This window comes from Talaromyces proteolyticus (genome assembly GCF_021365285.1).
Source record: "Talaromyces proteolyticus strain PMI_201 chromosome Unknown BGW36scaffold_3, whole genome shotgun sequence".
NCBI classification, from domain to species: Eukaryota; Fungi; Ascomycota; class Eurotiomycetes; order Eurotiales; family Trichocomaceae; genus Talaromyces; species Talaromyces proteolyticus.
Genome location: NW_025764279.1, coordinates 3044989 through 3067818, shown reverse-complemented (window position 1 = coordinate 3067818; position 22830 = coordinate 3044989). Strand labels below are relative to the sequence as shown.

Genomic DNA, 22830 nt, shown 5'->3' with positions numbered 1-22830 from the left:
GGTTCTAGTACGCTAAACCGTAATTGGCGCGTAAAGCTCGGGCCGCACTTTTTTTTTCTCGTCCTATCCTCGAATGGCCTGCAAAGATCTTCCTCAGTTGCACACTTTTCGACAAGCAGCTGTGCACACCGTTCAAAATGGCAGCTGCTGCGACAAAACATATTGCTGACTTCAGCATTAAGCCTGAAGCAGTGACACCCTCCATTCCCACGTCGGAATGGCCCTTGTTACTTAAAAATTATGATAAATGTGAGTTTCGCCTCCATAACGTCGCAAGGCTTTCAACGCCATCTTGATGTGCTGGAATGCTAACCCTACCTAGTGCTGGTCAGAACGGGTCATTTCACTCCTATCCCAGCTGGTTGCACCCCCCTGAAGCGTGATTTGAAGTCCTACATCAGCTCTGGAGTTATCAACCTCGACAAGCCTTCAAATCCTTCTAGCCATGAAGTTGTGGCATGGATGAAGAGGATTCTCAGGTGAGCTAATATTGAACCGGCAATACTTCGACTGAATACTAATCTGAACGCTTAGAGTTGAGAAAACAGGCCATAGTGGAACTCTAGACCCCAAAGTCACAGGGTGCTTGATTGTTTGCATTGACCGGGCGACTCGTCTCGTTAAGTCACAGCAAGGTGCTGGAAAAGAGTATGTCTGTGTTATCCGCCTTCACGACCGAATTCCTGGTGGTGAAGCCCAATTCGCTCGCGCTCTTGAAACATTGACTGGTGCGCTATTTCAACGTCCACCCCTCATCTCTGCCGTGAAGCGTCAACTTCGTATCAGAACTATTCACGAAAGCAAGCTCTATGAGTTTGATAATGACCGTCATCTTGGTGTCTTCTGGGTGAGCTGCGAAGCTGGAACCTATATCCGAACCCTTTGTGTCCATCTCGGTTTGTTGCTCGGTGTTGGAGCACACATGCAAGAACTTCGACGTGTTCGCAGTGGTGCCATGGATGAACAAGATGGAATGGTTACCCTGCACGATGTTCTCGATGCACAGTGGATTATGGATAACCAGCGCGATGAGACCTACTTGAGAAAGGTCATTCGTCCGCTCGAAAGCTTGCTCACCACGTACAAACGTATTGTGGTCAAAGACAGTGCTGTGAATGCGGTTTGCTACGGTGCCAAACTGATGCTTCCAGGGCTTTTGCGTTTCGGTACGTTCTCCACAGTTTTATATGATGTAGATAGTCGTTCTGATTTTTTTCTACAGAGGCTGGAATTGAGGTCAACGAAGAAGTTGTGCTTATGACAACAAAGGGCGAGGCCATTGCTCTTGGTATTGCCCAGATGTCGACTGTCGAGCTCTCTACTTGTGACCACGGTGTGGTTGCCAAGATCAAGAGGTGCATCATGGAGCGCGATCTCTACCCTCGTAGATGGGGACTTGGACCGATCGCTTTGGAGAAGAAGAAGCTGAAATCGGATGGAAAGTTGGACGTAAGTTGATGCCTGGTAGCTCCCAATCCTGGCGTTAGATTAACAAGTCAATGCAGAAATACGGCCGAGCCAACGAAGCCACCCCAGCAAAGTGGCAGAGCGAATATAAAGACTATAGTTTGCCAGCCGATGAAAATGCCGCTCCCAAACCTGCTGCGGCATCAGCTGTGACAGAAGATGCGCCCGTCAGCTCTCCACCCGCAAAAACAGATGCTGAAGAATCCAAGGACGATGAAAAGAAGAAACGTAAGCGACATGAGGGCGAGACTCCCGAAGAGCGTGCCGAGAGAAAGCGCAAGAAGAAGGAAAAGAAGGAACGACGGAAGTCCAAGCAAGAGAAGGACGACGATGACAGCGACTAGGCGTCTTAGTATACAAGCAATGTTGGGTATTTTTTATACCACCATTTGGAAGCTGTCTCGCCATCCAGTTGTGTGATTTTTGGATTTCTTTGTATCATACATATATGATTCTTGGATGGAGTTTGGGTTATGGTCTGGTCTCTATGTGTGTTGCGTTTTGTCAAAAGGAGAAATCAAAATCTATCATTTTTTGGTTCTGAATAAGTGTTATTCTAAAAGGTAGCCGTAGCAAAAATAAACCTGGAGTCTAGCAAACATCTGTTGGTTATATGTCCGGCAGAGTAGAGGCTAGAATACTGTGCGGGGCTGCAGCTTCCAGGCTTGGCCTACTCCGCACCCGAAGATCACCTCGTCATTCCTTGAACCACCTCACATCAGTCCACCGGCCGGGTCTTCCAGCCTTGATCCGTTTTATATATACGTGGTAATACCCAGGACTCGTTCAGAATGGCTGCCGAGCTCTCTTCAACCAAGCTGAATGCCGAAAGTCATCTACTTTTAGTATGTATCTGTATTTTTCTGTTGCTTGTCTCCGAGTCGGCTCTTAACTTAATACTCTCAACCAGGACCAACCTCTCCTTCGCCTTCCACATGAGCTAGCGAGGCGGAATTTCAAGTCAGTGCAACGGATCGTTGAGCGAGAAAGAGAATACATCATCCCGGCGCTGAAAGAAGCTGCAAATGGGTCGTTGGGTGGCACTCAGTCTCCTGAACAAACGCTTGCATCCTTGGATGCAATGATTGCTAGGATGCAGGGTCTAAAACGAAAGATGGAATCCTTGCATGAGGAAGAGAAAGGCATTCAAATGCAGTCGAAGAGGCGTATCCAGCACCTGCAGGATCTCTACAGCATCCAGAACTTGGCGGATGTCAAATACGACGAGTGGTCGCGAACACGACTCAACAGACTTCTTGTTGATCATATGCTACGGTCAGGTTTCTCGGAAAGTGCAAAGCAGTTAGCTGAAGAAAAAAAAATCGAAGAACTAGTTGACACAGGCACATTTATTCAGTGTCAGCGAATCGCAGAAAGCCTACGTCGAGGGGAGGCAAAAGAGGCATTGCAGTGGTGTGGGGAAAACAAAGTCGCTTTGAAAAAGAGTCAGGTATGTTTTAAAATCTTGTTCTATACTCCCTTGCTGATGTCTTTTAGTATACCTTGGAATTCGAGTTACGCCTTCAGCAATATATCGAAATGGTTCGAACTGGACGACCCGAAAAACTTGTTGAGGCCATGCAACATGCTAAGAAATATTTATCACCTCATATCGACACACAATCAACCGAGATCCATCGTGCCGCTGGATTGCTAGCTTTTAGTGAGGATACTGAGACAGAGCCATATAAAGTATATCCCCATTACTATTTGCTCGTCCCACAGGACTAACATTGTATATTCAGTCTATGTATTCACACGAACGCTGGAATTACCTCTCCAATCTTTTCATACGCACACATCATGAACTCTTGTCTCTTCCTCCCCGCCCCTTGCTACACATCGCTCTATCAGCTGGGCTTTCGGCCCTTAAAACACCCTCTTGCCACTCAGCATATGCTTCGTCCACTTCCAATCCTCTATCAACAACAACATCGGTCTGTCCAATCTGCTCTACAGAATTGAATGAGCTCGCTCGCCACGTTCCATATGCCCATCATACAAAGAGCTCTGTGGAGAGCGACCCAGTCATTTTGCCAAATGGAAGAATATATGGGCGAGAACGACTACTGGAAATGAGCAGGAAGGTTGGCTTTGTCGGGGAAGGAAAGGTTAAAGATCCAACGACGGGCGAAGTCTTCGATGAACGCGAAATGAAAAAGGTTTATATTATGTAGTAACCTACTTATCTTTAAGCTCGATACGACGAACACCATGCACGTATACTTAGCGAACCTTTATTTTCTTAGCGGTCCAGTATCTATATATTCCTAGTCATCCTCGTCGCTGGTATCCTCTTTCTTCTTCTTTTTCTTACCAGCTGACTGCTTGAGACGACCATCCTCGCTCTTGACCTCAAAAACATATGTCCTAGCATCCCGATTCTCTCCTTTCCAGCCCCCTCCAGTCTTGCCACAGCGACTTTCAACAATACCTAGAGTTCGGGCATGCGAATACTCGGGGTACGACTTCCAAGGAAAACGGAAGCTGGTAACAACAGTCAAGCCAGCATGGCGTGCAAGGTCCTTTATATTCCACAGTGTATATGGTTCGCCCTCAAAAAGGGTTACAACAATTTGTCCGGACTGTCGAGGCACCGTCCTTATGTTTTCTTTTGGGGGTTCGTCATCGGTATCTGCCATCTCATCCTCATCCTCACTATTTGTGTTATATCGACTAGGATCATTTGGATCCTCATAGCCACTGTCCTCACTGCCACTGGAAGCTACATGTCCAATGGACGTCGACAACAAGGGCACACATGCCTTGAAAAAAGCTACAAGCAGTTCTTGGTTGGCCCGGACTTGACGATTCATATCCGTTGACTTCCCACCAATGTGAGGAAAATTAAAGGATATTATATCCCAATGACCACCGGGCTGCTTCTTACTAGTTGTGTGAATCCCATGGCGAATTTCTCTTCCCCCGCCTGCCGGAGTGCCCAACTTTCGGGCATCAACTGAATACATAACCTTAGGGGCGGCGTTTTTGCTCGGTTTGTCATTCATTGGAAAGCTCTTTGCTGGTTTTCCTGCATTAGCGACCTCGTCTTTGTCATGCTCGCGTTCATCCGAACCCAGGTGTTTTCCAGCATGCAGAATGGCCTCGACATTGGCCTCTACCTGTTTAGAGTATTTACTAAAGAGTTCTTCTTTGGAGTCGAAACAGGTTGCAAAGACCCTTTTACAGCGACGATGCTCAACTAGAGATCGGGCGAATGAGAAATCCCCTATTTTGACGATTTAGCATAAATTTTCTTTGTAACAAAAATAGATTGCAGGTACAGCCAAGAAAAAGAGGCCTATTCTAGTCTAAAAATACACATAAACATAGATCAAAACTTACCTTCCCCAATTAACAAAATTCTGTCAGTTCTTTGATACGGAATTGTCGGTCTTTGATGTAATTCTTGCTGGTGGTTGTTCTTGGACTGCTTCTTGTCTTTACCCAACTCAGATGTTGTATCTCCCTCGAATTTTCTTTTCTTTGCCGTGATAGAAGATGATGATATTGATATTCTTTCGAAGTGCTGCATCTTTCTCTTTTTGATGTCTCCCTGTGATCCAAATTTTTGAGATCGGGGGTGTGGGCTTTTATTTTTTGATTTCGTCATGCTGGACAGTTTTTCTCATGTCCTGAGATGGTATTGAGAATGTAATTATTGTTGTGTTTTTCTCCTCAATATATTTTCCTTTGGCAAAGAAATGTGGCTTTGTCGGATTTATTGAGGATCTCGTCGTTCCACTGCCTGTATGGTTTTTCAACTCAGTTGGTATTCCGGGAGTGCCAAGAGCAAACAGGACTTAAATATTACCCGGAATACTAATAACCACGCATCAATTGATGTACAATGTACACACGTTTTAGTATTAGGCTCGATACACAACATTGAATTGCATGTTGTTAAAAACTTAGAGTATTTCTAACTAGCAGACAGCCAAAACATGTCTTGTCAGCCTTTTCTGTACACGAGACGGCAAAGGAAAAAGCATTAACATTGCTAAGTAACAACCGTCAATGTCTATATAACCAAAGTCCGAACTATAGTGTAAAATATATACAAGTCATCAACAAGGCCAAATAACACTCGTCTACCCGGAAAAAAAATAAAAAATCATAGCTTGACAAGCACCGAATTACAATAACACATAACAAGAACATAGGTCGGAGTGTTGTATCGCCAATCGAAGGGAAGCGTGTGAATTTTATGTGATTAAATGTTTTATAAGTTAACGGAAGTAGCAAATACTCAATTGCTCCTCCAAGGACACAGCTGTTGCATAAAATGTCCAAACGTGTTCCGTTGACATGATAGCTGACATGATGAATTGGCATTAGTTGGCGTCGAAGAAGCTGATTGCTAGCAACATTTTGCCACAGACGCACAAAATTCTTGTTGACCTTTTATGATCGGAGTGAATCGCGCATACTCTGGCTACTGGCACTGACCGGAGTGTTCGTTGTAGGCAGGATACCAGTCTTTGGCTTGGAGTTCTGCTTGAACTTGGCGATCGTATAGACGATTCCACTGACGAAACCAACCGCAATTGCCGAAACACTACCCAAAGTAACTGGCGCGTCGAAGAAGATGAGACCAGACAAAGCAATGGGAAGTTTGTTCAAGGCTCCAACCATGGAGTAAGTTGTTGAGGATGTAGTGCGCACACACCACGCAGAGGTGTAAGAGATGAACACGGAAGACAGGCCAGACAGGATCATAGCGATCATAATGTTTGATCTGCTGGCAACCGGGAAGTTCCGAGCGAGGTTTTCGGAGGACCAGTCTTCTACGAAAAGAGTGGCGACGATGAGGACGGGGATTGAGAGCAGGTTGTTGTAGAACATAGCTTTATAATAAACATATTAGCCCAATGTAAGCGGGGGTGACTTGAGTGGTTCTTACTGTCAAAGTCTTTGAAGTTTGTCAACTTGATGCGCTTGCGCATGCCCAAGACATAGAAGGCAGTGCAAAGGCAATTAACCAACATCCATATGTATCCAGCGTTCAAGGTTGAGACTTTAGAATTGGCCTCCACGCCGCCTTGGAGAGCATGTTGGATGTCGGCCCAGGCAGCAATGATCGAGCTGACCACCATGAGTCCGAAGGAGAACAAGGTGAGGCCAGTCACCGAGCCACCAAACCAAAGCACCTCACCGTATGCAATCAAAATGATAGTAAGGTTCTTGAAGATAGTATACACCGGAATCGACAAAAATTGAAGGGCTTTTGAACCGGTAAAAATCATGCCGATAAGTAGGAGAGTGATTGGGAACCCTGGTGCTGAAGGTTAATCATAATGCCAGTAAAAAAGACGTATACACGAGTTTCACTAACATTTTTTTGCTTCGTCTGAACTGAAATCACGGTATGTAATAATGCCGGCCGTCTTGCAGGATTGAATTGCAACGATGCACACAACGGACTGTGAAAATCATGATCAGCCATGGACAGTGGCCTATAGTGTAGGAGAGGAACAACAAACCTGAACCAAAAGCAAGAAGAAATTGAGATTGAAATCCAATCCCGACAAGACATATTTATTCATAACTGTCATCATAATTGAAGATCCGCAATAGGCAAGGACAGGAAAAATAGGATTGCTAGACAGCGCGGAACTCGATGCGGATCGAGATGGAGCGGAGTGAGAGGATTCATATCTAGATGATTGCTCCATCTTTTCGTCTGTTTTCTTGTCGTCGGCCATGGTTGATTTGCTTGTGCGATTGGGTGATAAAAGACAACTAGGACGCGGCTTTGGGATCACGATCACCACAGGAGCGCAAAGACTGCAGATTCGGGGTCGTTAGGGAGGGGTAGTAAGAATCCTGGAACAAAAAGTAAGAGAGTGCGCCGTACGAATGGGTGGAAAGCGTACGTAAGAACAGGGCCGAGTTGACGGAGTTGGCAAGTGAAGCGCATTGAGGAAGGGGGAGGAAATGCCAGACTAGACAAGAGCGGCGGCGGCCTAGGCTGCGGCTGCGGCTGCGGCTGCGGCTGTGACGGCGCGCAGTCTCACATTCGGCCGCCATACACTGTTCTCGTAATATTGTAATATTACTATTACATTACATGGCCTGTGGGATAAGTTGGTATGATGTTGGTGATTAAATAAATGTGAATTTGCCATTATCACGAGATTGCGGCTACTTGCTATGAAAAGCAGGCGTAGAGCTGCTGCATTAGTTGTTTATCGCCGTTTTGCGATCCGCCCAGACTTTGCTGTCCGCAACTCTCCAATCTTCACTACAAATGTCGCTACCCACCCAATTGCGCATTCACCAAGTTTTTTATTCAGTATAAGATTTAAGAAAGCTGTCTTGAGAAATCCATCCACATGCCTGCAGATTCGGCTCCCCTTGACGCCAAGGTCTCTGCGCTCCTTGAGCAGCAGCAATCGAAGATTGGCCCCGATGACCTTGACGAGGACGCCCTTTTCGAAGCGCTAGAAAACGAAGACAACTCCGCATATCGCGCTCATCGCATGGAGCAACTACACAGCGAACTCGCATCTGCGAAAGAAGCCTTTAAACGTAACGCTGCTTTGGGGGCAACAGCCACCTCCTCCGATGGACTCTATCCTACTTTGCCGAGCGATCAAGTAGTCCTAGACCTAACTACGAACAATGAGCGTTGTATCGTGCATTTCTCCCATCCGGACTTCAATCGCTGTGCCATAATGGATGAGCATTTACGAATTCTGGCTTCTCGCCATTATGAAGTCCGTTTTGCCCGCGTGGATGTGCGGGATTGTCCGTTCCTTGTCGAGAAACTGGGTATACGAGTGTTGCCATGTGTCATTGGTTTTATTGACGGTATCGGCAAGGAACGAATCGTTGGATTTGACGGTCTAAGTAGTGTTCGGGGACGAGATGGTGTAGATGGGTTCAACACCACGGAGTTGGAGAGCCGGTTCTTGGGGGGCAATGTTCTTGTCAGGGGGAAGTTGGTTGAGGGAGGACCCGGTATTCATAATCGAGACAGTGACAGTGATGACGAAGAAGCAAAAGGGCGCGGAATCCGTAGTGGAACTGTAGGTCGACATAAAAACGATGATGACGACGACAATGACGACGACTGGGATTGAGATTCAGCCTAGAGGTGTTGTCGAAATTCATGTATAGAAGCATGATTGTTGGGTCGAATATACATCGAAACCTAGCGACTCAACTGAGGTGCTAGCCAGGGCTATGCTATACTCGTTGAACAGGAGTTCAACTGTAGCAGACAAGCTATGGTTAAAGAGGGATTACATGTTGTCGCAACGCAACGTCATACGCAGATGTCCTTGTACCTTCAGAAAGAAAACGATATTTCGCTATGCTCTAATGCTAACGAATTATATCACAAAGCATTTTCTCTCAGCGGGAGTTGCTAGCGTCCCCATCAATACTGTACATAAAAGGTGTATATAAAGCAGAGACTTATTGTATGACAAAACTGGCTCAAATTGACAGCTTCCAGGATCCATTACTTGAGGAAGCTCGTTATCAATACACATATTGCTCATGTTTGCTCGAGTTTAGTGCTCGTTTCAACCACCAAGAAAATGAACTCCGCTGGGTAAACAGAATACAAACAAATGCAGGAGTGCTCTGCATAATCGTACAATTACAGGAAACGGTCCTTTTGACCGCAAAGGATAGCAGTGTAATACAAGCAGAAAAATGGAAATGTAAAGGGTAGGGAACAGGAAAGAACCTTCGAAAGTGCAAAGACGAAACTGGGTCAATCGACCGAGTGTTAGCGGTCCTCATGCAGACAAGACATTTGAAATGAAACTAAGCAGCGACTCTACACAGCAGAGTCAACAATGCGCTGGCTCAAGGAATGATACAAGATCTTGACGCGTCGGAATGGAAGAGCAGCAAACAAGAAGGCCATTAACTTAACAACAGAGCATTACGCGTTCTTCGTCATATCTAGATCGCCACTGTCTTCATCTCGCCAAGATTCTCTGTGTCGAGAACTGTTGCATTATCTGAAGCAGAGCCGTTTTGGGATGGTTTCTCGGAAATAGGAACCTCCTGTAGAGGTGCTTTGCCGAGGACTTTCGAATCAGCCGTAGTGTCCTGGGGAGCATCCGCTATGATTGGAGTAGACATTTCCATCAGATCTTCGCCCGAAGGAGCCCTTTGTTTAGATATCGCTTGGGGAGCTTTATCGTTAGCGGGGCTGGAGACTTCCTCCGTGACACGAGCCAGCGGACTCGAAACACCAAACTGTGTTTTGGGACTTTGAGTTGCTCCACGGTTGTTGAAACGATGAGGTGACCGACCGCGGTCCTCGCTTGGGGCCGGGCTTCCATACGGAGAACCTCGAGACTTATCGACGTTGGTATTGAGGCCCAGGCCATTGGCAGGCTTCCGTCGTGGTCGTCTCCCAAACCTCTGATCTACTCTCCACCGCATAATCTCCAAATAAGGAGGCTCCACGTTCTGTTTCTTGAATAGTTTGAGTTTGAGTTCTCCGGATTCCTCATCCACGAACACATTGGGATTGGAAAAATCATCGGCAACGATGGATAAAAATGCAGCCCAAGAACGAGCAATCACGTATTTGCAATCGTAATCACGTCCGAAGATGATAACCTGACCCCACTTGCCTGCAGGGCCTGGAGCGAGATCAACAGCGATACAGTTTCCGCCCCAATCGCGGGCAAGAGGAATCCAACCAGGGTGTGCATATGTTTTCTGAATAGCACGAGGCGGCTGCGAGTCTTGACGCTCTAGAAGTTCGTTTCTCCACAAAGGATTCGCGGTTTGTTGAGAAGGCCCTGCCGAAGAGGATCCCCCAAAGGCCTTCAAAGGGGGCTGCGGTGGAGCTATTGATGAACTTTGAAAGAACTCTTCAGACACAGTTCGCCAATTCTTCCATTCATGGACGATCTCTTCGCAGTCAAGAAGCATACACCCAAAGATAATACCTGTCGGGAGGCCACCTCTTTCTTGTCCATCATGTATCTGCAATGATTCTCGTACCTCGAGCGGTAGACTGCAATCCAACTCGTGTTCTAATTCGTTCACATCATTTTGTGTGCATCCTTCGCACAATTGATCGAATAGCTCTTCGTAATGGTCTTCCGCCCAGCGATCAATTTTTTTCCAAGAGTGAGTGACAGGAGGAGGCGGTGGAGCACCGTCATGAAAACTTTGCATTTGTATCTCCCCAGCGCCGGCTCCATCAGTACCCTGGTCATTAGACGTTCTCCGTTGTGAAGTCAACGATCTGATACCAGGAGAGTAGGGACGGGTAGGGGAGCCTATACCACCACCAGGGGAGGCCGACCAGCCATTAGACACTGAGCCTAATGGTGCTTTGGAAGCTTCTTCTTCCTCGAAGGATGAAAGGTCTGGACGGGATTCTGCTGCGGTGGTTACGGAAGTGAGGGTATCGCGGCGGCTGGAATCCAAAGGGACGTGCCGCCCAGTGCGGTAAGGAGAGTCATGAGATGCATGGCGGTCATAGGAGGTCATGGTATGCCAAAAAGAACGCCATGCTGAACCAATCCTGTAGTGGAGTTAGAGAACATGGTGTGGGCGTGGAAATTGATAGGAATAGGGCACTTACGACGCAGACATTGGTTGAGGCGGCATAGCGGCGATTAAATGTATGGTGCGAAAAGAAGACAGTTGTGTTTTATTTCGCAGGTAAGTAAATCATTGGAGTTCGTCAATCAGGCTGAACAGCGGTCGTGCGCAGCCAGCATACAGGTGATATTGGGAAAGAACCAGGGCGTTGGATGAAGCGCAAGACGGGTGTACGAATGTAGCGCTCGAGAAATCACGGTAATCAATAGGTTAGGAAATTCGCGGGTCTGGGCACGGTAATTGGAGTCAAAGCGAAGATCGACAGTGGAAGTGCATGTATTCACTCGAACTAAAGCAGCAGCCGGCCGTCACAGTGAAAAAATCAAGGACGTGACGAGAAAATCAAGGCGTGGCAGAGAGCGAAGCGCTGCGAAACCAAAAGGGGTGGGTATAGGAGAGAATAGCGCCGACGCTGAGGGGGGAGCCAGGACAACGATGAGATTGTATGGCAGGTTCGAAGCGGTGGTACGGTGTGTTTTGGTGTTGCAGGCTGGACGAGGTTAGTTGTAGGCGGAGGCTTTCTTCCTGTCGTTGTCCTGGTCTAGTCGAGAGCAGTGAGCCTTGACTCTTGCTTGGGAAATGAGGGTGTGGAGCTGCAAGAAGGGGCGCCTGCCGTGGTGATTGGAGCGGGAAAGAGCCAACCACCAGCGCGGCTGCCTCATCGATTGAATTTCGGTGTGGCTCGCCCAGCAGTGGCAGCCAATCCGGAGCCGCCAAGGAGCCACACCACCGCCATACTTAGGCATACTGTCTGAGTCGCTGGGTGCCTGAGAGCCTGGGTGCCTGAATGCCATGGCTCTTATTTATTTATTTATTATGCGTTCATTCGCTTACGGACGCGTACATTGGGAAATGATACATGGCGGACATTGCGAAAAAAAGAAGATTCAAGACTCAAATTCAAGCTTAACGAGAGTGAGTAGTTGGTATTGGACCTAACATAGGAAATGAAATGTGGCTTTAACAAGAACGGCACAAAATAAAGAAGACAGGGTGCTGTGGCATTCGAATGATGCCACCCAAGAACCAGTAATAAACATACTCAAAAGCTGCGATGTCATCGTATCACCAAAGAGGGTATTTCTGTTGAGGAGATGGTTATGAAATATGATTGCGACCGACAGAAAATTCCAAAATAACGACGTCCCAGACCGTCGGAGTCATCACAGCGTTGATCATGCATGAACGTCCTCAAGAGCGCGCCGCAACAGGCCCAGGCTCCATACCTAATGCAAACAAAAGAAGAAGGAAAAGAAAATAGAAAAGAAAATAGAAAAGAAAATAGAAAAGAAAAAGAACAAGAACAAGTGCGAATCCCGCGCCGTCCGCCCGTCCGCCCAGATCACAAATCAACCAGTCCGTAACATTGTCCAATGCATGAAAATCTTGTCGCAGACACGCCAAAAATAATGCAAATGATACTAGTATCACGGTAATGATAGATGAATAGATCGACAACATGCAGGAAAACAAAGATGATAATGAAGAGATAGAAAAAGGAACAAACAGAACGACAAGCAGTATATAGGTAAGATATTCTAGTCAAGCGATATGTAAGTCTGGCTCAAAACATTGAGACAAAAGTAAATGAGAAATATTAGTATATTCGCTGAGAATATAATGCCAAATATAGATTTCTCAACATCTGGCCAGCGGCTCTTGTAATTAAGCAAAAGAGCTCTGCACTCCGTTCGGGTGAATATTGCCACCGATATCAAGCTTGAGAATCCGCTTTAGGTCGTCCTCCATTTTCTTTGTGTCAACCTCTGCGGGACGAGTTGGGGGACGAGATGGAGGACGTTGGAAGCCAGGCAGGTGAGGAGTTGGTGCATCATGCGTGGTGAAATTGCGATAAGAAGGCTGGAAAGAATTAACATATGTGGTTCCAGCCATATTGGTGGATCTCGCGTTGGGCGAGAGCTCTTTGTGCAACGCCGACGAAGCGTTGCGAGACTGACGAAAGTCACTTGTGGAAGATGCATAACGGTAGTGCGACTTTATCCCATTCCCTACTTCCGCGCCTCGTTGAGTGCCACCACCGTCGGAAAAAGGTGTGGGAGGCCCAGAAGAAGTTTGCAGGGACGTATTATATGGTTTGTGCATAACGTAGTTGTTAGTCCCGTTGTAGTGTAGAGCACTGGGTTGAGGTGATGCTGAAGCAGGACGCTGGGGTTTAGGGTTTAACAGTAGATTCTTCAGCTCTTCAGTCTTTACTCTCCGCTGTGCATCGTTGAGATCACCCGTTGATTGAGAGTGGTGTCCATTGGGCCTCAAGGCGTTCATCCTATCTCTATACGGGGTTGCAAATGAAGGACCAATCGGCATCAAATTTCTCTCTGGTCCATCTAGTTCAAGAGAGAATATTCCATTTGAAGAATTGTCTAGCCGCTGATAGGCCTTGGAGTCTGTATTGGGAGTAGCTCTCTTCGAGGTCGCCTCGGGGCTCTGTTGATTTCTATCTCTCGCATCAATAGCGGCCTTGAAAAGGAAATCCAATGGGGATGGTTCGTGAGAACTTGTCACTTTGGGCTTCGAAGGGGTCATGTCAGGTTCAGGCTCATGTTCCCCATCGGCCTCACTCTCGATTTCCAGAGCTGCAGAAAGTCCAGAATCGGGAACAGATTTGGAGAAAAATGAGGGTATAGGTAGAGCAGATGGTGCGGGAGACGCATGGAAGGTTGGCCCAGCATAATGCGGGCTGTCTTTTAACTGAGGAGGCGAGGTTATGCTTGGCTGGGATGAAGTGTGTCGATGATTTGAGTTCATGTTGTATGCATTGTTATTTGGACGAGAATTTTCCTTGGATTTCTTGGTCGAGCGCGTTCCATTCTTTTTTCGAGAACCGTTTAGATCTCCATTCACAATTGGGCCCTCAACAAACATCACTCCAGGGCTGGAGCTGAGTGGTGGTGAGGAAGGAGGCGTTGTCAATAACATGTTTCTATTTTCGCCAGCAGGAGCATGGCTTTTCTTTTGCAATCGTTTAGGATTGCGCGATCCTTTCGGTGTTGGTGGTTGTTGAGTCGACATGGCGACGGTTTGGCTTAAAAAATAGGCAGCCGGTTGAAGTCGAAAAGGAAATGAAAGCGAAAACAGGAGTGTCGGACACACCAGGTACAGGAAATATTAGAATAAAAGGAGATATGTGCAACGAAACCGCCAGCGGTTGATCTCAAGATGAGAGACGAGGCGCTTAGGCTGAAATCGGGTGGAACGGAGGTGTCGGCGTCAGCCTTGCGATGGAAGAGATAATAGTGCTAGGGTAGAGTATCTTGAGAGAGCCGGAATAGGAGGGAGGCAGGATATATCATCCTCTGGTTGCTCATATCTGCATGCTGCACAAAGACGGTAATAGATAGATGGTAGAGATTGGAGAATAGTTTCGTCGTCGTAGTTGCAGGCGAGGTTTCGAAGTGGAGGTGGAGTTGGAGGTAAGGTTGACAGGCCGAGAGATCTCGCTGTTTGTTCTTGGAAAGTGGGGGTGCTGTGTTGTGTCTGTTTGCCACCGCATTATCATTGGGGCCGGCAACCGTCATGGACCGTTGATGATAGCATTCCAAGCAACCAAGCTTCATTGTTGACAGACGCGGCTCTCTGTGCTTGTTCAAAGAAAAAAAGAAGTGGTGGTTTGAACAATCCAAGACAGTCGCATATTTCGTTGGCCTCTGTGGACAACCACAAGGTCCTTGCCTACGTTTGCGAGAGCAGCGCACCCCAGACTGATGTCAGCTCAAAACTAATAAAATAATATCACCTTTTCACTCACACTACCGTTCAACACGATTTCATATTATCCATCAACCTAATCAGTGTGACTTCTTGATTACGACGTCTACTTGGTCTTGCCTTCACCATGGCCGACGTAGAAATGCAAGACGCTGGCTCTGCGAAAGATAAGGTAGCTAAGTCCTCCAAGTCGGGGCCTAGTGAAGGATCGGAAGGGAAGAAACGGTTTGAAGTCAAGAAGGTGAGTTGCCCCTGAAATAATCAACGAGACTGTAGCCGATGAAGTTTACTTTCTAGTGGAACGCGGTTGCTCTGTGGGCTTGGGATATTGTCGTTGACAACTGTGCCATCTGCCGAAATCACATCATGGACCTATGTGAGTGTTGCAATACCATCAACAATACGATCAAAATTAATAAATCCTAGGTATTGAGTGCCAGGCCAACCAAGGCTCGTCCACAACTGAAGAGTGCACCGTGGCATGGGGAATCTGCAACGTGAGTGTCTAGCCCAGGACATTGTTCATCCATATTCTAACCCTTTTTTCATTATTACTATAGCATGCTTTCCACTTCCATTGCATCTCCAGATGGCTTAAGACTAGACAAGTATGCCCCTTGGATAACAGAGACTGGGAATTCCAAAAGTACGGTCGATAAGCATTCCCGACGATTCTAGACTTTACGAGAGAATATCGCTACGAATAGAAAATGCTCACAGGGACGTTTGGCTAGGAAGGTCTTTATTGCTACTACGAAATGTGGATTTAAGATTTCTTTTCTCTTTGTAAAACAACGAAATGATATCGACGAGGTCACATGTATGCCGATGACTTGCTAATCGTATCAAGCGTTCAAACTGGAATTACAGCATAGCATCACATCTCGCTATACCCATTTAAAGAACTCAATTTCAATCCACATGTTATGCCTCATACTGAATACCATACCCTGCGTGTCCTAGCCAAGTCCTTAAATCATCCCACCTTGACGCCATCAACAATAATCCCAGGAACATTTCGAACAGCTCCACCGGTTTTAGAGTTAAGCCATGGCTGCGGGTTTTGATTGTAGAATGGCCAGGGAGGAACAACGACCAGAGCTGTAAAGGCGGTGCCGGCAATGCCAATCCATAATGTCAGGTATATCTCTTGTTGAATGTATCCAACCACAAATGAAGCAGCCTAGTCGAAAATGAGCTCACGTTAGAGACATATCCGAAGCGATGGGTTATGCTTGACATACCCCAAATATAATCAATAGCACCGTAGAAAGCATCTCAGCGAGGCGCTGGCCTTCAAAGTCCTACACAAAGCCGCATACAGGTTAGCATTTTAATGTTTAATGAACAGAGATCGCGGGGCGGAAACAGTTACGAACAATTTGGCCCTCGGCAGCATCCTGGAGAGAAGCCAGTAAGTTATCCATATTGAATAGTTGGCGAGTTGAAAGTGTTGTTTAATTGTCTGCTAGTAGGTCTTGATTCGGAGTAGACATAGTTGGCGTCAAGGTCCGGGCCAGATGTGGGTACACGACTGTCCGCCAATCATATCTACTCTCGAGTTGTCTCTTTATTCATAGCGATGTAATTATTTTTATAGCTTTGGTTGGATAAGTAAACTAAATTATATTAGATCATTCTTCAAACAATCATTACTATTATATTTGTTAATATTCATTTATTTTAATTATCTACTAATTTTTATATGTTCAATGTCAATGGACGAAATATCGATATCGATTTCAATCAAGTGCGGGACCTCTCTATTAGCACCATCAATAGAAAACTCGAAGACGTGATATCCTGAGAGTGTTTGGTGTTGTAGCCCAGCCTTCGAACATCACCGGTATCAAAGTGCAAAGAAATCACCATAACAAGTCTTTATCGAGTGCGCTGAGATTTTCTTCAAATGTGCCAATCATTGACACCAGGGCCTGCAAAAAGTTTATAGCATAGAGGTCGAAATTCGGAAGCAGGGGTGGCTATTCCTATAAAACCTGTCTCGTTGAAGTGAAAATGGCTTTCTCGGAAACCAATAAGCGTTATCTCGTAAGGATTCGGCTTCATCATCTCCTGTGGTAACCGCAAGACAAGGATATAAAGTTTCCGCCACGGCTAAACCAACCATTTTGAATCCCTACCAGGCACTGTTAATTAACTGGAAGCAATATAGTCAAAAGAAGTAACACTTATATCAAAACCTGCTTCAAATGCAGTAACAGACTTAGAAATTGATGCAAGAGGGAGTGTTTTTCGTAAATTATCCGGATAGCCAAACCATTGTGATAATTGCCCGGCTCAAGTGACAAATTGCAATGCTTGGCTGCCTCTGGATCTAATTGCCAGTATAAAGCTGCGTACACCAGTGGCATCTATAAATTGGTTGGTAGTGTTCAGAGACAGTGATTTTCTGTCTGGTGTATATCTAAACGCACTACCAACCCTTTGCCAGAAATGAAATTGGCTCGGATAAGGCAAGTCGAATTACCTATCAAAAAAGTGGAGATGACCACTTGACGAAGATGAGTTAGAATACGAGTTCGTTGTAGATGAAACCGTTTGCAACCTGTACCTGATAAAGATGACCTTCGAGCAGGTTCAAGTGGTTATGTTTTCCATGAACCTCTTTACAGCCGAGTTATGCATTCTCGTCGAGTGGTGGCGATTCTAAGTTACTGTTCCAGTGCATATAGAGAGTATTTCCGAGAGTGGAGAACGTACAAGACCCTAGATACGTTTTCTATTTTTGCAACCCATCGGAACGGCGTACGACTTTTCATAATCGAAAGTAAAGCGATCTCCAACCAAGTCTATACTTAAAAGCTTGTGCCTCGATGGCAAAGTCGAACTCGAAGGGATGTTGGAATCTAGCACGATTGTCCTAATGAGGACGTAATGTATCGTAATGATAATAGACATTGTTGAATACTTAATAGTAATATGCTATTGATTATGAAAATCTAATATGGTAGACTAAATACATGATTGGTAGATGAATGTTTTCTTATATATATAATTTCATCGTATCTTATGTTACGAAATATCGTATCGCCAGAAATGCTGTTTCATATCAGATACTATGACCCTTCATAACACCTGCTACGATTGTGCTGTAGTAAAGTGCTGGTACAGCGTGGCCCTTCTTTAACACGGTTTCACCAGGACGAATTTTACTATTGTAATGTGCTGCAATCGTTTCACGTTGTTATAACTTTGTATTTTGAGGTCGGGGTTTATTAGGGAAATCAATCCGCCCTATCTCTGTGCGAAGTCTATGCAACTAGATTAGAGATTTAACTTACTCCTTGAAACCCCAGTAGCATCTATTGATATTTGGGCATGTGAAGACTGGGCTCTTGTTAGGCCCTTTCGCATACCATTTTAGATAGCTACTACGTTGCAATATGATACGAGAACATGGGTTTGGGCATCTCAGATACCTGAAGCCGACATCTCATGCTTTTCAAAATTGCGCTTCCTCGGCAAGTCTTGATGAGTTTTCCTCCACCGCCTTTCTTTTTTTCCCTTTCTTAAGAAATATGATGGCTAAATAAATGGACTGACACATTCGGTATCTTCGGCTTCAAATCGGGGAGCAAAGCTGTTGATCAGTACATAGCATGTGATCTACCCCAGACCTGTGAGATGGATATTTTTGCCATCCAATATAATATGCTTCATATAAGTTTTGTGGGTTTAATCGGTGAGTATTTTCGAAGATCTTGAACTCACGTGTCTGGGGAATTCATCGAACCTTGGATGAAAATGCGGGGTCCATTTGATCATCTGATAATGCTTCTGATTTCAAGATCCCGAGGATGAGAAGCTGCCTTTAACGTGCAACAACAGCGTACAGAACCGGGCTCAAAGGAAATGGTTTTCTGTTTTTTTTTGAAAAAAAAAAACAATGTTGGTTATGCGAGCTGGTAATTAGACTTATATATATTGGGATTCGTCCGATATAATTAATTACAGAGAAAACAAAACCACAAGCTGCACTTCTAATCGCCAGGGTCTAAATTTTACTAATTACTAGTAATAATAGACCCTACTTTCTAAGCTATAATTCTATGTTCGGAATCTCGGTCTAGAATATCGGGGTTAGCGAAAGCATATGACAGTACACTTATACAACAAAAGCTTGAATATAGTATAATATTTTCTGCCTTTCATCTACATTTACACTAGTTTATGTTGGATTATATTTAGACTTCTTGGGCACCAGTAGATAATGCAAAGAGGTGAAATATTTTAGTATTATTGATATAGGGAGGGCTTCTATACCTAATTCAAGTTTGTGGTGCTATATTCGAACTTTTGTCACCCTACCATATCGGATGAATGCATCAAAATGCAGATTAGTACTGCACGGTAACGACTGCCAGCACTTGGCACGATCTGCCTCTTAACTCAAGTCTTGGAAGTATGTGTATGGTATGCAACCACTACGTACTTGACTCAACTCGAGCGGTAAGAACCATGCATATCGGTTGACTGGCTTCTCCAGACTCCAGAGTCCATCTGAATCTGAAAGGCGGGGAAAAGGCACACCATCAGAAATTCATGGAAGCAAGCAGCCGATCCCCGTACGCAGATTCAAAGGAATCGGGATTTCAAGGGTATCCTTGCATTAGCTGGAAAAAAATTGTTGTGGTGCGATATTTAATAAATTAATCGCGCGCTACAATTTTTGAGCGACCTTATTTCTCATTGGCCACGGAAAAGGGAAAAAAAAATGATAATCAAGAAAAAAAATAAACATGCTTAAGCATTTCTCGACTGTCCAATGTGGCCATGCATAATTTCACAACGGCGCTCCGATTGGATATAGGAAACGATGCCTGCATTAGGGTAAGGCCTGATACGGAGTAACTTACGCGGTCAACTCTGGCCCGCAGTGCAACTTGAAAATTACACCCAGGAACACCCTCCTCACAAGCCCAGGCAAAGTCTGTTTCCTGGATTTTGGGCCTTCACTTTGACGGTTTGACCACTACTCATGAAATTTTGCTAGCCTTGAGTTCTGTACACGGCAGGAGGTGATCGACAGCATTAAGACTAAATTAGTTGTGTTAGTTTCAGGTTGCGTCTGTTAGCCCTGCCCCAAAACAGTACAGACACGGGCCGATCTCATGATGTCTTTCGCGGCAATACACAATCGATGGGTCTAGAAAGCGAAAATCCCAAGGACCCATCATGAACCGGTTTGGGAGGAGCGGGCTGACTGGTATGACGCGGGTTGGTCGACGCTCACCGATCACATAATACGCCCTATCAAAACGCCCTACTGGGAACATGCTTTCGGTAGCAGGCAGACGCGGGCTAAAGTTTGCTCGTTTATTTTGCCGAGCTCTTAGATCGAGGTCTGATCGTCTCGAGTGCAAGCAACTATATGGATTTTTCTCCTCGACAGGGTTGTTGAGTTGCACGAACCAATAAGGAACTGGTTTATCATTGGAAGACGCACAGTACCGTACCTGGTTCACTGCCTACTGCGGCGTCTCTTATGCAGCGTGCGAATCGGCTCGCCCAGGCAAAAAGCAGGAACAGAGGGAGAGAGAAGCGTATGTGATGACAAGGAGAGGGTACATAAGTCGGCTGTCATGTGTCGCTCCTGATTGGCCACGATCACGGGGCTGCACGGAGCTGCGGCGGAATCCCACGCTAGCCACACGCCGTGCCGTAGAATCTGACATTCGACAAATTCACAAAGGGTCCACAAATTGATGTGTATTTGACGTTGATAGATACAATCGCCGTGAGTGAAATAGATTCCGCTGATATTTGGTGGCGTGCTTACTGACGTCCTCCGAGCCCGCAGGGAATGGTGCGAGTCTGATACAATGGAAAGTAATGACTCTGTGCTGCAGGGAGAAGTATTCCTGATCTTGCAGATACCATCGTTATTATTCATGACGCGTTGATATGATGACATCTCACGGCCACTGACTAGTAAGAACATAGCCGTATGATTCCTGCCGTAGTGCTTCCTCGGTACGCACTAGGCCACAAGTGCGTGTATTGTCTGTATCCACTAGTTACATAAGTTAATAGGGCACTGGCAGTAATCAGCTCAGTTAAATAACCGACTTTCGGTGCAGATGGTAGTGTAGGCCCACAGTAAAACCAGCAACTTGGCAAAGCCTTGCATGAATCCTTATTGCCATGATTATTATAGCCATTTGCAGGTATATGGAGCAAACCCGCACAGCTGCAGGTCAGGATCAGGCCATCAGCCTAAGTTATCATGGTGGAATATCGATGACCGGAGGACTCCGTTCTCCTTCAGATAGCAAGCGGCTTCCTGAGATAAGCCCGGGCTTCCTGGCATGAAGGTTGGTTTAAGCTCCTTCCTATTTCAACGGGTTTCTGGGAAGGCGCTATCAGACCGTCAGTCTGTGGGCGGCGTCTAAAGCAGAGACCTGCCTATTCCAGTTCAATCCAGCATCAACAAAATTGAGCGAATGTGTTGGTCCGCCCAGCAGATTTTGAGAACAGAGGTCTAGGTCGGATCGTCGCGCCTTATTAGAAGCTGGGGGCCTGTTGTGACCTGATCAGAGAATGCGACCAATGATGTCGCTACCCTGCTGCACATTGGATTTCTGTCATCACGATTGAGTAGTGATAATAATAACTAATGCCGCACCTGTTCCAGGCGGCGTTCGGAGTGCTATGAGCTGACCATAGGTATACACTGGAGTCATGAATCGGCGTTTAAACCGTCCTGACTCTTTGACTCCTGAGCGCCTAAAGCGACCATGTGGAGTCCGGATCTTGTATTGATATTGGCTCAGATCTGGCCGTTCTGGTTAACGTCAACGACTACGCAGTAGAACCATCGGGGATCAGTTTCCAAGGGTTTGAGCAGCCACTAGCTCCTTCAAGCATGCGGGCCGCTCATGGTCGAAATTGCCCTGTGTATAATTATTAAACCGGACAATATCGAGGCAGTGCGAATAATACCAATCAAGGACGAACGGCACCCCGAGGCGGTTTAGCGCAGTTTCGCGGGCGCTGCCGCTTGTCGGGCAAAAAAACCCCGTTTCCGGCATTGTCGACAAATTCGCTTTGATGTTAATGTTTATCATCCCGCGTCTTTGTTTGGGCCTGCTCTCCTGCCTTCATTTCGGTTAGACAGAAGCGACCAGGATCGGTCTGTTTGCACCTCGCACTGATTTCTGCGTTTTCGAGAAAAGCTGGAATACTGATGGAATACTTTTTCTGAGTTTCTTTGGTGAGTTAATTCCATTGTTATGGCTGTTATTAAACGCGAAGACCAACGCGTTCTCTCGTTCTTGAATGATGCCGAACAATACTAATATTGTTACATGACAATACATGTAAATGCTCTAAGCACGGCCTGGCAGGCTACGGCCCTACGAGGTACAGGGTCCTGTGGAACGATAGGCCGCCAATTTGCCCATGAATGATGTCAATTGGAAATAGCCATTATCTCCAACGTACGAGGATGGTCCGCGGAGTAAGAAGTCGATAAAATGCTCAATAGTCGATAGGCTCGATACGCGCAGGCCATCGGTGTAACAAAATCAGAGCAGTAATAAGAAAAAAATAAGTTAATGACAATAAAATAGCTAGTATCATCATGGATGACGATCCCAAATGCATAGCATATCGGCCAATTGTCTGTGCGGAGGGCTCCGTCCTCGGTTGCCTGGACTTGCCATGAGAATATTCGATAGACTGCCAGTGCCAGGTATATGTTGTCTCCATCATGGTAGATTTACTACCATACGAAGCCCATCGAATCATGATATTATATAAAGCATGGAAGAAGGTTGGCTGGTCGCGTGCAAGATCGCGATAAGTATAGTAATAAGTATCGACTATCTACTATCTACGTCGTGGGACAGGTTCATAATTCAACTTCATATGGATGGCCCTCAGCTGGTATTCTATTACAGTGCCGGTATAGACGCCAATAACGAGCATGCAGAATATCAATACAGGAACCTCGGCCACAGACGCGACGCCGAGGACGACGGAAAGTTCCAGGTCCACGTTGGCCCCGGACCCCACTATCCCCACTTG

At 46.0% G+C, this 22830-nt stretch overlaps 10 protein-coding genes across 10 annotated transcripts; 4 read left to right on the top strand and 6 right to left on the bottom strand.

Moving 5' to 3' along the window:
- Nucleotides 1-5: 5 nt before the first annotated feature.
- Nucleotides 6-2068, top strand: BGW36DRAFT_373240 (centromere/microtubule binding protein CBF5). Its single transcript, XM_046215567.1, has 5 exons — nucleotides 6-249; nucleotides 323-479; nucleotides 535-1166; nucleotides 1223-1449; nucleotides 1506-2068. Exons 1-5 carry the CDS (start codon nucleotides 138-140, stop codon nucleotides 1809-1811), a joined length of 1434 nt encoding a protein of 477 aa, XP_046076000.1. The 5' UTR covers nucleotides 6-137; the 3' UTR covers nucleotides 1812-2068.
- Nucleotides 2069-2258: 190 nt separating this feature from the next.
- On the top strand, nucleotides 2259-3644 carry BGW36DRAFT_289189 (CTLH/CRA C-terminal to lish motif domain-containing protein; the record flags this gene model as incomplete). Its single annotated transcript, XM_046210639.1, has 4 exons — nucleotides 2259-2312; nucleotides 2378-2917; nucleotides 2965-3159; nucleotides 3213-3644. The coding sequence occupies 4 exons, from the start codon at nucleotides 2259-2261 to the stop codon at nucleotides 3642-3644; spliced, it is 1221 nt and encodes a 406-aa protein (XP_046075999.1).
- A 93-nt stretch (nucleotides 3645-3737) lies between these two features.
- Nucleotides 3738-5080, bottom strand: BGW36DRAFT_395225 (uncharacterized protein; the record flags this gene model as incomplete). The annotated part of the gene is made up of 2 exons (XM_046218013.1): nucleotides 3738-4696; nucleotides 4813-5080. 2 exons carry the CDS (start codon nucleotides 5078-5080, stop codon nucleotides 3738-3740), a joined length of 1227 nt encoding a protein of 408 aa, XP_046075998.1.
- A 791-nt stretch (nucleotides 5081-5871) lies between these two features.
- BGW36DRAFT_289893 (Golgi GDP-mannose transporter) lies at nucleotides 5872-7172 on the bottom strand (the record flags this gene model as incomplete). Its single annotated transcript, XM_046210709.1, has 4 exons — nucleotides 5872-6314; nucleotides 6371-6742; nucleotides 6803-6890; nucleotides 6951-7172. 4 exons carry the CDS (start codon nucleotides 7170-7172, stop codon nucleotides 5872-5874), a joined length of 1125 nt encoding a protein of 374 aa, XP_046075997.1.
- A 363-nt stretch (nucleotides 7173-7535) lies between these two features.
- BGW36DRAFT_373233 (thioredoxin-like protein) lies at nucleotides 7536-8987 on the top strand. The gene has a single exon (XM_046215566.1). The coding sequence runs from the start codon at nucleotides 7803-7805 to the stop codon at nucleotides 8550-8552; it is 750 nt and encodes a 249-aa protein (XP_046075996.1). The 5' UTR covers nucleotides 7536-7802; the 3' UTR covers nucleotides 8553-8987.
- Nucleotides 8988-9304: 317 nt separating this feature from the next.
- Nucleotides 9305-11229, bottom strand: BGW36DRAFT_120873 (glucan synthesis regulatory protein). The gene is made up of 2 exons (XM_046209284.1): nucleotides 11036-11229; nucleotides 9305-10975 (listed from the first exon to the last, which is right to left on the bottom strand). Exons 1-2 carry the CDS (start codon nucleotides 11059-11061, stop codon nucleotides 9388-9390), a joined length of 1614 nt encoding a protein of 537 aa, XP_046075995.1. The 5' UTR covers nucleotides 11062-11229; the 3' UTR covers nucleotides 9305-9387.
- An 891-nt stretch (nucleotides 11230-12120) lies between these two features.
- On the bottom strand, nucleotides 12121-12618 carry BGW36DRAFT_120796 (uncharacterized protein). The gene has a single exon (XM_046209282.1). The coding sequence runs from the start codon at nucleotides 12514-12516 to the stop codon at nucleotides 12247-12249; it is 270 nt and encodes an 89-aa protein (XP_046075994.1). The 5' UTR covers nucleotides 12517-12618; the 3' UTR covers nucleotides 12121-12246.
- A 102-nt stretch (nucleotides 12619-12720) lies between these two features.
- BGW36DRAFT_356724 (uncharacterized protein) lies at nucleotides 12721-14085 on the bottom strand (the record flags this gene model as incomplete). Its single annotated transcript, XM_046213810.1, has 1 exon — nucleotides 12721-14085. One exon carries the CDS (start codon nucleotides 14083-14085, stop codon nucleotides 12721-12723), a length of 1365 nt encoding a protein of 454 aa, XP_046075993.1.
- Nucleotides 14086-14908: 823 nt separating this feature from the next.
- On the top strand, nucleotides 14909-15440 carry BGW36DRAFT_290819 (putative ubiquitin ligase subunit HrtA; the record flags this gene model as incomplete). Its single annotated transcript, XM_046210793.1, has 4 exons — nucleotides 14909-15022; nucleotides 15079-15157; nucleotides 15208-15278; nucleotides 15342-15440. The coding sequence occupies 4 exons, from the start codon at nucleotides 14909-14911 to the stop codon at nucleotides 15438-15440; spliced, it is 363 nt and encodes a 120-aa protein (XP_046075992.1).
- A 317-nt stretch (nucleotides 15441-15757) lies between these two features.
- BGW36DRAFT_356722 (putative microsomal signal peptidase subunit SPC12) lies at nucleotides 15758-16208 on the bottom strand (the record flags this gene model as incomplete). Its single annotated transcript, XM_046213809.1, has 3 exons — nucleotides 15758-15964; nucleotides 16026-16085; nucleotides 16161-16208. The coding sequence occupies 3 exons, from the start codon at nucleotides 16206-16208 to the stop codon at nucleotides 15758-15760; spliced, it is 315 nt and encodes a 104-aa protein (XP_046075991.1).
- Between the last annotated feature and the right edge of the window lie 6622 nt (nucleotides 16209-22830).